The 12,926-nt window shown below is 29.6% G+C and overlaps 1 protein-coding gene across 5 annotated transcripts in view; it reads right to left on the bottom strand.

The window, feature by feature from the left end:
- The window catches only part of LOC106458383 (H(+)/Cl(-) exchange transporter 3-like), a 77,415-nt gene that overhangs the window by 40,602 nt on the left and 23,887 nt on the right, over positions 1–12,926 (bottom strand). For 3 of the 5 annotated variants that reach the window (XM_022384568.1, XM_022384571.1, XM_022384569.1), the window contains one exon: positions 7,760–7,963. In XM_022384568.1, coding sequence (XP_022240276.1) covers positions 7,760–7,963 — 204 coding nt within the window. Of the gene's footprint in view, positions 1–7,759; positions 7,967–12,926 lie in introns of all 5 variants that reach the window. The other 2 variants (XM_013917890.2, XM_022384570.1) reach the window with 1 other exon arrangement.

Genomic DNA, 12,926 nt, shown 5'->3' with positions numbered 1-12,926 from the left:
ACCCTCATTTGGAACACTGAAAGGTTCAGGGAAACAGAAAACACACATGCTTAGCATGCATTTAAAATAAAATCTAACTCGCCAGAAGAACAGAGAGAGCTATAGGTTCTATTGCCAGAACAGAACCACAATTAGAGGAAAGGCAAACTGTCCATAATATTCACTAGGATAATTGTGGTAAACTTGCAAGATACAAAATTCAGCTTAATAAACTCAATTCAAAGTAAGAATAGATGATGAAGTGTTCAAGAACCATAAAACAATAAAATAATAATAAAACAAAAAATTCAGGCAGAAACCATAAAAGTTCATATTCAGAGAATTTAAAAGGACAGGTAAACAAAAATCCAAGGAAAACAACTACAGACAACAATCAGGAAAGTCAACTGGATAGGTACAAAGAAGAAAAAAGGGAGAATAGAACGTGCTTTGGATGTGGATGAAATATAATTATCAAAGGAAAAATGCACATACTGTTTCAGGAAACTTAAAAGCTAATCATCTATTATTTCTTTCAAACAGTTTTCTGATTACTTTTGTGCATTTATACAAATGCAGTATATCTGTTTCTCTTGAAATCCAATACTGTGCAAGCAAGCTAGATTTATAATTTGATGAGAAATTTAATATTTTCAACTCAATTGGAGAACAACTGTCCAAACATTGTGTGATTCCAAAACTGCACACAATCATTCCATTATGAAATGTTCTTCCTCATTCCCTATACTTAATAAAGTTAAAATGTTTATGAATCAACTTTTTACATCCTATAAACATAAACCCCTTTAAAAAGTAAAAATAATAAACATTCTTTTTACATTATGTTTTTATTTTTTATTTATCATTACATATAAGTTTCTACAAAAACAATTTCTTAGATAAATTACTTAAAATCGAAAGTTACTCAACTATTTCATACCCAGTTGGGTGCAATACACCTCAAGAACAAAATTGCATCATTGAAGAAGAAAATTAAACTTCAGATTTAAAAATCATTCAACTAAAATTTTTTATACCAAAAATTGAAAAAAATCCCATATTTTGCTTTTATTATTTTCTAAAGTTTTCAATGCTGACTGAAGGAGGAAAACTAAATTCAGGACATACGACAAACAATTTCACATAAATGATTTTTTTTATATTTTGCATTACTTTCAGCTCATTTCTAATGAAATCATTAGTGCCTGTGACTTTCTTGAATTGTAAAAGCTGATAAGGTTTTCAGTTAAACAGAGATTTATATGGAGGTCAGAACAATGTGATAACAGATTAAGATTTGTGAAATGTTGTTAGAATAAAGGTGTTTGTGAACAACAACTTCTGCTAAAATTATAATCCTAATTTTTTCTAAAGCTTGCTTTGTAATTTCACACTTTATTTGAATTATGATGTTTAAGTATGAAAGGGAATATTTTTTTGGGAGAAACAAGATGAGGTAGGCTTAGTTAATCATTTTGCTGTTTTGTTATGCTTTGCTTGCATTAGGCCATTTTGGCCTAAGTAACTGTTTAAATGGACAAATAATATATATACACATACATACATAATACATAAAATTGGTTTCACCAGTAGAGGCATCATCATTCACATACTAAAATGTTTTGTACCAGGAATATTTATGTTTAAACAAAGAACTGGAAGTGGCCTTGAGATTCACCTAGAAACTAATGAGGTAAAAAGTGGGGAGGAGTTTAAGTTGGTTTGGTTGTTTAGAAATTTTTCTGAATTTCTTTTTAAGACTTTTACTTATTTCTAAAATTCCCAGGCTATCTAGTTTTTTACCTTTTTTCACAGATATGTAAAATTTTAGTTTTTTTTTAATCAAATTGGTGTTTAGTTTTAATAATGTGTGATGCAAGGGTTGACCCATTTTTCTTAATTTCCAGCTTCTAGAATGTTCTACAATTCTTGTTTCTATGGAACGTCCTGTTTTACCTATGTATACACTTTTGCATTCTTGACACGTTAACTGTTATACACCACTGTTGCTGTACTTTTTGATTCTGTCTTTGTTGTTGCACAACATTTTTTCTAGGTTGTTTTTACAGTAGTAGGCCGGTCTGTAGATTTCTTTGTTCAGTGTGTTATATATTTTGTGACAAAGTTTTACAATGTAGATCATCTTAAACCATTTCTTTTTGTTTGGTACAGTATATGGGTATGTTGATTTTAAATTTATGGCTTTTCAATTTTGTAAACAACAATGTTTTAACTAACTTTGTTGTATAACCATTGTTAACAGTAATTTTATTTATAGTTTTAAATTAAGTTTCATAATCTTCAGATGACAAAGGTACAGTGATAAGCCTGTGCAAGAAACTATGGAACACAGCAAGTTTGTGAGATATTGGATTTCTTGAAGAAGAATGTATGATGGTGTCACTACAAGTCAGTTTTCTGAAGATCTTGAAAGAATGTATGCTGTTATTTATGTTAATATTTAAGTCCAAAAAATTCATGTCCCATTTTCACCAAATTCCATGGTAAATCTAATAAATTTGTGAACTTAGAAAAGCTATAAAACTGTTGAGTTGACGTTTGGATCCTGTCCAGAACAAATCACATCATCAAAATATCTGTACCAATATTTAACATGTTTTGTATTATTTTCATCAGTAAACAATTTCTTCTTTAAATTATCCATAAAAACTTCTGCAAGCAAAGGAGAGAGGAGTGGAATCCACATATAACCTGTCATTCCATTTATATATTTGGCCATTAAATTTGAAGTAGTTCTGATCTAAGCAAGTGGTTACTATTGTTTTTAATTCCTGGACTTGAACAGGGTTTACTTTTTCTTTATCCATTAAATCACTTTAATTCATTTACATTCATTAGCAGGTGTACTTGTAAAAAGACTGCAAATATCAAAGGAAACAATCTGAGCATTATTTGGTATCTCTACATTTTTTTTTTTTTACAAGCTCCAGAGAATTTTTATACCAAACTTAGATTTAAAACCAGTTAGATTTTAGAAAATATTTTGAACTTTCTGTGCTAGTTTGTAAGCAAGAGCATTAGTATGGGAAACAACAGGTCTGATAGAAATATTTGTTTTGTGTAGTTTAAGAAGTCCATACAGACATGGTGGTTTAGGGTTCATAATGCTTAATGACTTAGCTTGGAGTACATTAAATAGGCTTTTGCTGTTTTTCAACAAAGATTTAACATTGTTGTTAAAGGTTTTGGTGGGGTATATGTTTAGGAGTGTGAAACTGTTAGAATCAAGGAAATCATTGGTTTTACCATGATAATTTTAGATTTTATTGATTTTATCAGCTTGTCCTCATCATTTCCATTTTTAGAATAGTTTTCGGAAGAAGTTTGAATGGCTTTACAGAACATATTGTTTGTTACAAAATCAGATTCACCATTAAAACATCTCAAAACAAATCCAGAAAAGTTCTAAATGACCAAACCAGCTTAAGCTCCTCTTCCCACTTTTTACCCCACTTGTCTCAAGGTGAATGTCAAGGCCACTTCCAGTTCTCTGTTTAAACATATATAAACCTGTTTTAAAACATTTTAGTCTGTACCTGATGATGCCTTTACTGGCAAAACCATGGTCATGAACAAATGATGTATTTGTGAAACATACAATGGTCTTGTTCTTCCTCAATTTTGTAATTATGGAGTTTCATTAAGTATGAAAAGTTTCAAGTATATATATACGTGCGTGTGTGTGTGTGTGCACGTGTGTACGTATGAAAATGAAACAATATAAAAAACATCTTGAAAAACTATTACTGCTTATTTAAAACAAATATTTAAAAACACATACACATAAAAGCATAAATACCAGTTTTCTATCTTCCAGATTACTCTTCAGTTTCTAAAATATGGCTCTCTCTAACAAGACCTACTAAACAATGTAAAACTTCTTGTGTTTTTTTACCTTAAAGAAAGAGGAAGAGTGCATAATTTCAAACATTCAAAGAAATCAAGGGAATTTGAAGAAGAAAATAGAAGGAATAAAATCAATAAAAACCAAAGAAAACATGAGAAGAATGACATTTTAGCTTTTGGAAAATATGAAGATAATGAAAATGAAAGGAGATGGAAGTCTAATACAAGAAAAGACAATAGCAACAGAAGAAAAAGACAGGTAAAAAATGGGAACTTGATAAATGAAAGTAAATACATATATATATGTATAAAATAATAATAGAAGATAAATAAAGAAAAACATTTTCCTGAGTAAAGGCCTTGAAAATGTGGAATTTGAGTTTACAATCTTTCTTAGGAGGGGGAAATGGAACTTTTAAACAGAGGACTTAACTTTACCCCAAATAATAAACCAAATGTACTCAAAGGGGAACAGGTAATCAGAGAATTTAAATTTGGGGATGTACGCAAAACTTTAGCCCCTTAACTGGGGCACTTCTACAGGGTTCATTAGGTATAACATCACTAAAGTTAAAAATAACCAAATTCCTCTACTGTAAAACTACAAACTGTTATTTGCAGAAATCTCTTGCCTATTTCTCATGTTAATGTCATCTTTTGGAAGGAGAACTGAAGTTAAATTCAGACAAAAGAAACAGTCTACCACTCAACATGAACTAAAAAATAACATATCATGGATCAACTACAACCATCTTCTTAACCTGATTAACAACTTTAACACCAAAACTGCAACCCATCTGAAACACAAGCAAAATGTTAAAGTGAATAAATTAATTCCAGATAAAAATACCAACAGTATAGGCAGTAACAAGGAGATTTTGAACTTTATTAACATTGTACTTGGTGAATCCTGTAAAAGTGCTCTACTTAAGTGCTTACCTCACGTAAACTTAAATTCTCTGATTACTTATTCCCATATTAAATCTAAACCATATTAATTTAAAATTAAAGATAATATACATGAATTTAATAGGAAATTAAGATTAACAGAATTTTTAAGAATAAAAGTGATAATGATAGATCCTTGAAACAAATAAAAAGTAATTTTGTAATTTTTCCTTTCAAAAGGAAGGAATTTATAACATGATATAATTTGTAGTTGTCTAGAATATGTGTGTTATAAGATTCTTCAGATTAAAGAGAGTGTTTCAATAAAAGAAAGAAATGCATTAACAAAATAAAAATATGGAAGAGGTTTTCATACAAAAAGTGATAGTTTTTGTTATCATGGAATATGGTTTTAAAATAGTTAAATGATAAAGAAACTAATAAATATATGTCCTCCAAATATGTTCCAAGATTTGTAACTAAAGTAAAAGGAAAAATTAAAGAATGTATAAAAGAATTTAAAAGAAAACAATTATTTGTTGAGTAATCATAAATTAGGAATATTTTGTTTATTACCCAAAATTTATAAAAGTAAAAAAGATAAAGAAATTTTAGAAAAAAAGAAGGTGGAATATCTTTGGATAAAGAACCCACAAAAAATCTCTGGAAGACCAATTATAAGTGGAATAAACATGGTGATTAAACCATTGAGGTCTAGTATGGACATAATTCTAAAACCATTTGCATCCAAGGTACAAGGTTTTATTTTACAAGAGAAAATTGTAAAAAATATTAGTTTAATATCATTACATGTAGTTTTTATTTATCCAAGTATCAAATATGAATATTGTATATAAAAGCTAATGAATATTATTTAGATAGATAGCCAGATTTATTACATCCACCTTTTAATAAAGAAGTGATATTTAAATTTTTAAATCTTATTTTAGGTAATTGTTACTTTGTTTATAAAGGCAATGTATATTAACAAATATCTGGAACATTACTGGGAACAAAAGTGGTTCCATCTTATGCCATTTTAGTGATGGAATATTTTGAAATTCAAATGTCCAATAGATTATTATACTACTTGGAAGATAGTTATATTGATTACTTGAAGCAAAATTGGAAAAAGGTTTCTAGATGATAGTTTTCTATTATGGAATAGATCCCTTGATTTTGGAATACTTTTTGAAAACTTGAATCAAATCAACCCTAACATAAAGTTTACTTTTGAAATGAGGAATTCAGGCTTATCATTTTTTAATACATGAATTATACATGAGATTTCTATTGTAACTGTCCTATAAATACCAAATTAAATATTCCACTTTGCCTAGTTCAAAGTATTTTTTCTAACCCAGAAGTTCAACAACAAACATTAATAGAATTAAAATCTTACCTTAGGAAGTGTCATTATCCAGAAAATGTAAGAGAAAGAGGTTTTACGTTAGCTAAGATTAAAAAGGAAATTAACAATAATCATAAAGATAACATAAAAGAAGAACAAATTATTTCTTTCACAATAATATATTACCCTGGAGTTAAAATTAATATTAATGATATCCAAAATGATAAAACTTTAAAAGGTAAGTTTGAAAATAAATCATATTATCAGGAAGACAACCCAAAAGTTTATATGCTATCTTAAATCAGAAAAACAAAGCATAGGAGTCTGATGAAGGTATTTTTCCCTGCAATATACCAAACTTTTATATTTGTAGGAAAAGATTATATTACATACATTTACTGGGCAGAAAATATTTTTCATAAACTCTAGATTTACTTGTAATTCACATGTGATTTATGTATTATTCTGTATTTGTTGTAAGAAATTGTATGTTGGAAAAACAGAAAACTTACATTTAAGAATAATTTACATAAATCTCAGGTAAAAAATGCAAATAAAAGCCCATTACCTGTTAACAAACACATGAATAAATGTATTATAGAAAAATATCACACTTTATAAGAAAGTTTTTTACAAATATTTCCATTTTGGTATTCTTGTGAAAAGAACAGGAGATCATTTTATTAAAATTATTTTACTAATAAATTTAAAACCACATTAAATGTTACACAGCTTAACACACAGAGGGAGTTTAAAACATATATAAAGCTCTAAGGTAAAAAAATGCAGGAAGTTTTACATTGTTTAGTAGATCTTGTTACAGAGAGCCTTATTTTAGAAACTGAAGAATATCCTGGAAGATATGAAACCATCATTTATGTTTTTATGTACTACTTTGATGGATTATCCTCTACAACAGCCTTTTAGAAATTTGTTTGGTATGCTATACGGCAATATGTATGTACAGTGATGGTCAGTGATAGTATGAGGTCCACATGGATCCCAGATAAATAGTAGATTATAGCTGTGTACTCCACCTGCCTGTTTTGAAAACAATAGTGTCATATTGATCCAAGGTTTCTGCTTGACAATTATGTGAATTGATATAAATTTGTAATGATTATGTAAAAAGATATACAACTGAGAAATTCGTTGGAGTCAATGTGGACCTCAGGTGTGCTGGTGAGGGTTGGCTTGATTATAATTTTGATATGGTAAAAAAACTTATTTTTATTACTTGCCACTGTCAATACACACAGGAAAACTGTGTGCATTATGTTTTAAGCAAATACAAAATTTACAGTTTTTATATAATAAAAACTTTATAGGAAAGTTTTAGAAGAATGTAGGAAGACATAAGAATCAGTAAATAAAATCTAGAACAAAGTAAAACAGTTTTAATAGCATCTTAAAAAAATATCACAATAATATCTTTCCACAATTTTGAAATTGCCAATTCACAAAAATATTATATATAAAATAAGATATTTGATTTTCAGAAGCTACATTATTTTTAGAAAAAAATTCTGTAATTTCAAACTATTTCACCCAGTAATGTTTTTGCAATGTAATAAACCATACAACAGGTGCATCAAACTGACGATCCCAAATCTCCTAGAATTAAATAAGTATATATATATATGGACAAATTATGTTTGTCACAATTTCACTCACCTGCTGCAACACCAACAAGTAAAACACACAACCAACCAGACCAGGCATCATGAATACCTCTGACGAAATCCCATATACCTTCTGTTCGTTTCTTGATTATGTACCGATGCCTCATTCGGTCCCGAGCTATGTCTCGCTGCCAGTCGATGGTGTGAAAGTCATCATATTGGCCAATTCCAGGTGGAAGTTCATCCATTTCTGACCCTGCTATAAAAACACTAACACTAAGCTAGTAGTCCAGTGAACAGACATCAAAAATGTTAAATAAGATAAAAAATTTTTTAGTACAGATACAAATTTATTTATCCTTAACTAAGAACACTAGCTTAAGTAGGTACTTGATTTGGAAAATATTATGACAAGTAACCAAGATATGTTGACAAGAGCTGGGGAATTTAATGGGTTACCTATGAGAAATGATAACATTGATTAGTGTCACATACACTAATTTATTAATTGAAATTAGTTTCCAATAATTACTGAGAAAAATAACAAAATTACAGATACTTAGGTTGCTGAAGTCATATTTCTTAAGATCTGATCCATGACATCTGTAAGCTAAATTTGAACCTGGAAAGTTTTTCTTGTAACAAATTTCAAACTAGCAGGATAAATCAGAAAAAAACAATATTGTGGACATACAAACCATACAACAACAATGGATAACGTACAAGCTTCTTTAGAAATTTGAGCTAAAAAACTACAATCTATAGATTATGGATATACTCTTACTCTTGTAATCCCTGACAAACACAGAACATAAGACATGGTAGGTTCACTCTATAATCAGGTAAACACATGTATTAGGTCTTCAAACAATTATCACTTTTTTTTAGATGAAAAAACCCAAACAACTTATGTATCAAAATAAAACATTTATTAATAAAACATTAAATAAATCAATTACTGGCTGAAAATATGTAAACAGACACATAATTACAAATTAGACATGTATAATATAATAAAATTAACCTCCTGAATATTACATGACCTTTTGATTTCAACATCTGAACTGTTGTTTATATCACACACAAATAACAGTAGCATAGATTCAGTTATCAATGACACAGGTAATATACTTTAATATAAGAATATCTTTATGTTCTGTTTAAGAACACAATTTAGAGAATAATTAAGGGCAGTATAATTTAACTTAAAAATCTACAGCTTACACAGAAAATATTACCAACTTATTGGAGGTAGAAGTGTTTATAATTTTTCTATGAGCTTTATTATAATCAGGCACCCAACTTCCAATAGTTGTCTTACAACAAACACAAGATAACTGGTTATAATGAAGGCAACCAACAGGGTTACATGTGGAATCAAGCTTTTGGTCAGTATCAGAACAGGCATGATTTATAATTCAATATGCACTGATTAAGTTTCATTCATGTATGGTTCAGCTCATTTTCAAATCATAATCAAAACCTTATAATATAAACTTCACCTGGAGAAATGTATAACACTTAACAATGGAATGCACATGATTATACTGTAGGCATATTTCTACTATATTATTAATTTCAATCATTCATCTTAATAGCAGAAATAACACTGTTATCTACACAAAGGTACATTATCAACAAAGAGAATAATACATGTAATAATAAAACTACAAAACTGAAGAGCAGAAGTGGTCAGTAGGGCAATGTTCAATCTGTTATACCACTTCCAGCACATTTTCACTTAGTTCGGGAAAAGGCAAAACCAAAGTTACTAGAGTGAAGGAGGAAAAACCTGCTTCCTGAGTGGAAGACACACAATTAATATATATATATATACATACACATATATATAATTTTTGCACAGAGTTACAGAATGGATATGTGTGCATAGCCCTCTCTAAGAGGGGAGGCAGATAGTCAACAGCACCCAATAACAGAGTTTGGGCAATTTTTGTCTAACTGAAAAGTTGGGTTTGATCATCACTCTTATAATGAACCCATGGAAATAAACAATGAGCCACTAATTTCATAGTACAGGCATACTAAGCACAAAAGCATGTCTAGTTCTAGAAGAAGGAAAGAAAAGAAGATCTGAAGAAAGGAATTAAAATGGACACAAGTTTATAACTGGATGTATATATCTGTAACATGAATACTTCATGATAAAATTCCAACACAGATTAAAAAAATATATATTGATTTGGCCAAGAGAAAGACAGACTTTCAAATACAGATTGTTTACCTTAAAATGGTTTAAAGGATAAGAAAATAAAACAGGTGTTATCAGAAAAGTTGAAGGCAAACTATTAAAAACAAAGTTAGGTCATTACAGTTTTGGCTTGCAAAGTTATACACCTTATAACAAAGTGTTATTTCTGCAGGTGAAATGTCTTTTGACCAGACAACTGAGAAAAACAAGACTGAATTAAAAAGTGACATAACAACCCAAAGCACACCAGAAGAAACTATGGAGACTTGTGAAGAACTACCAAACTAAGTCCACCAGTATCCAAATCAGCATGAGCCTGTTAATGTGTAATGGCTAACATGGTCATGAATTTTACTATTTCATAACTAGTTTATAATAAATATTTATTCAGGCATTCATGCATGTACTAAAACATTCTCGATAACCAAATGTTGAAAGTCTGTAAACATGTATTAATTCTTTTACTCATATAAAGCTTGCATATCCCAATGGCTCCAGACTCATATTATTCTGATCCTGTGTCTCACTCCCCTGGGGAGAAGCAAGTTCATCTTAATGGGGTGGCATAAAAATATTTACAATTTGATACAAGTTAGAGACTTTTCTCTTCTATACTTGTTTTGAATAGTCAGTGACCTATGCAGCACTGGTTTTGTGTGAATTTTGATGGTAAATCTTAATTCCTATTGACTTTGCCCTGTACCACTGAAATGTAATTTTTCTAGTCTTGTCCTGTCTGGACTGAGTATAGAAAGCATCTCCCATGGCAGCTAATAAGAACTAGCAAATGTATGTAAGCTGACCAGTAGGACAAGACTTATGCAATAATTGTGAATACATATATTTTTTTTATTTGTTCATTTATGCTTGTTAGATCTTTCCTCTACTCCCCGAGTTAAAAATTATTTCTACTGTATATTTCCTAAAATATGCATTTCGGGGATAATTCTCAACTTATCTGTCAATTATAAATTTACCCGAGTATTATAATAGAATATAAAAATAAAAAAGTTTCAAGTAGCGTGTATTCCAGCAACTAGATACAATATGTACACACACTCACAAAAAGAAAAACAAATATGCATTGGGACAAAGCCAAAGAAAGGAAAGGTCAAGCTGTTGACATAAAACTTCATATATAAGCTGAAGGACAGAAAAAATTTAAATTTAAAGAAGAGAGAATATGAATCATGTAATTGAAACTTGCAGTCTTGATATACATGTATGGCAGACAAATATGGATGGCAAAACATTCTCTTTCTCAAGCACAGAAGAAGAGAAAACATAATTCATAAGTAATTTATTAGGATGGAATAGCAAAACTGAAAGTGTTCTCCAACTGATGGACAAAAATATCACCATAAATGCAATATCAGGTCCCAGAAAAAACTTAGACACTGCAGAGAATGATAAATCTTGGCTCGAGTGAGTAGAGCAAATGAGCATTTGAATGATTTATAATCTACTTCCTGGCAATTGAAAGTCACAATACAAGAAAGACAAGAGCTGTGCTGTTAGGGGCCAATAAAGTAGAATCAAGTCAACCTACTACCTTTAAACACTCGTAAGTGTAAAAACAATACAGCAAGGCTAACAAAAACACAATGATAAATGTTTATATGAGAAACAAGTATACATGTGTCTGTAAAATACAAAGAAAGTTATATCTAAAAAGAACACCTTTAATATTTTGAGTGCTTTTTAACTCGTCATATAGTAACCTAAATTAATTTAAGTGAGTGAATAATATTACGGTATTATGCCTAATTTATAATTAAATATTATGCCGTGGAACAAATGTTTAATGAATACATATATAATTACAGATATCTTTTCACCAAAGGTAAAATTGGAAATGTAATCTGTGATGTAGAGGCTTAATGCTTTCCTTGATTAGCCTCATCCTCTATTATATACAAATCCACCATTATAAAAGGCCTAACTGTATATATTTGATTTGGTAACCCAAGCTGTGCTGACGAGCCTTGAACAGTCGAAACTGCAGTCCATAGTAGAGGGTGCTCACAGTGTAAGTTGAGGCCAAACAAGGAAGGCATTAGGCCTCTGTGTCACACATTATATTTTTACTTTTGTTGAAAAAAAATATAATAAATATATAAAAACTTTAACATTTAGTTTCTGTATTTGTATTTTATTTCTGTATTCATATTAAGCTCCATACTTTAGTGTAAGCATGGGCACTATCTAATAGTTATAGCTATAAAGTACTGCATTCTGTAAAAGAAAAGCTATTTACAGTGAGTACAGAGTCATATCTTTCAGTCCAATAAAACAGTGTATGAATGACTTTGATTTCAACAAAAGTATTAAATACCTTGGTGATAGCATAAGCAAACAACTTTTAAACCTTGCTCTCAGACTTATTACATGCTTAAAGAAAGTAAGGAGTAGGTTTTAAAAAATCCATAATTTTTTTAAATTATAGAAGACTAACTTACAATATTTTACAGGAGAATACTGAAATAAATTGTCTAATTATTTTATTGGTTTACACCACATCAAATTAAATGTCTACCCATTATTTAAAAAACAAAAATGTAACCAATGAGTTTATTCACTTTCATAGAAAAAACAATCTTCATCTACTTTTCTGTAATTGCTAATGTTTCACATTCTTTAAATTTGAGTAGTCAGCCAAATCAGTTGTGCCAAAGGCAAAGCAATTCCCACAAAGACACTCAAGGTTACTAAAAGTAGATTCTAATTTAACCTAGCTGTATTAGCACCGATTTTTTTTTTACAACTGCAATTGATCTGACAAACTTCATACCTTACAGATCTTTAAAACCAAAAATTTAACTGTATGCTCTTTTATTCACACACACACACACACAATGTCCATTATTGTCATCAACAACCTGAATTAACAAAGGAATAAAAACTTTCAGGCTCATAACACTTTCATCAGAGGCAGAAATAATAATAATAATAAAAGACATGCCTTTGAAGAAGAGCTGTTATCAGCCTGAAAGCTTACGCATAATTTTTA

Source organism: Limulus polyphemus, unplaced genomic scaffold, assembly GCF_000517525.1.
Source record: "Limulus polyphemus unplaced genomic scaffold, Limulus_polyphemus-2.1.2 Scaffold454, whole genome shotgun sequence".
NCBI lineage: Eukaryota > Metazoa > Arthropoda > Merostomata > Xiphosura > Limulidae > Limulus > Limulus polyphemus.
This window is presented reverse-complemented; position numbering and strand designations above follow the sequence as displayed.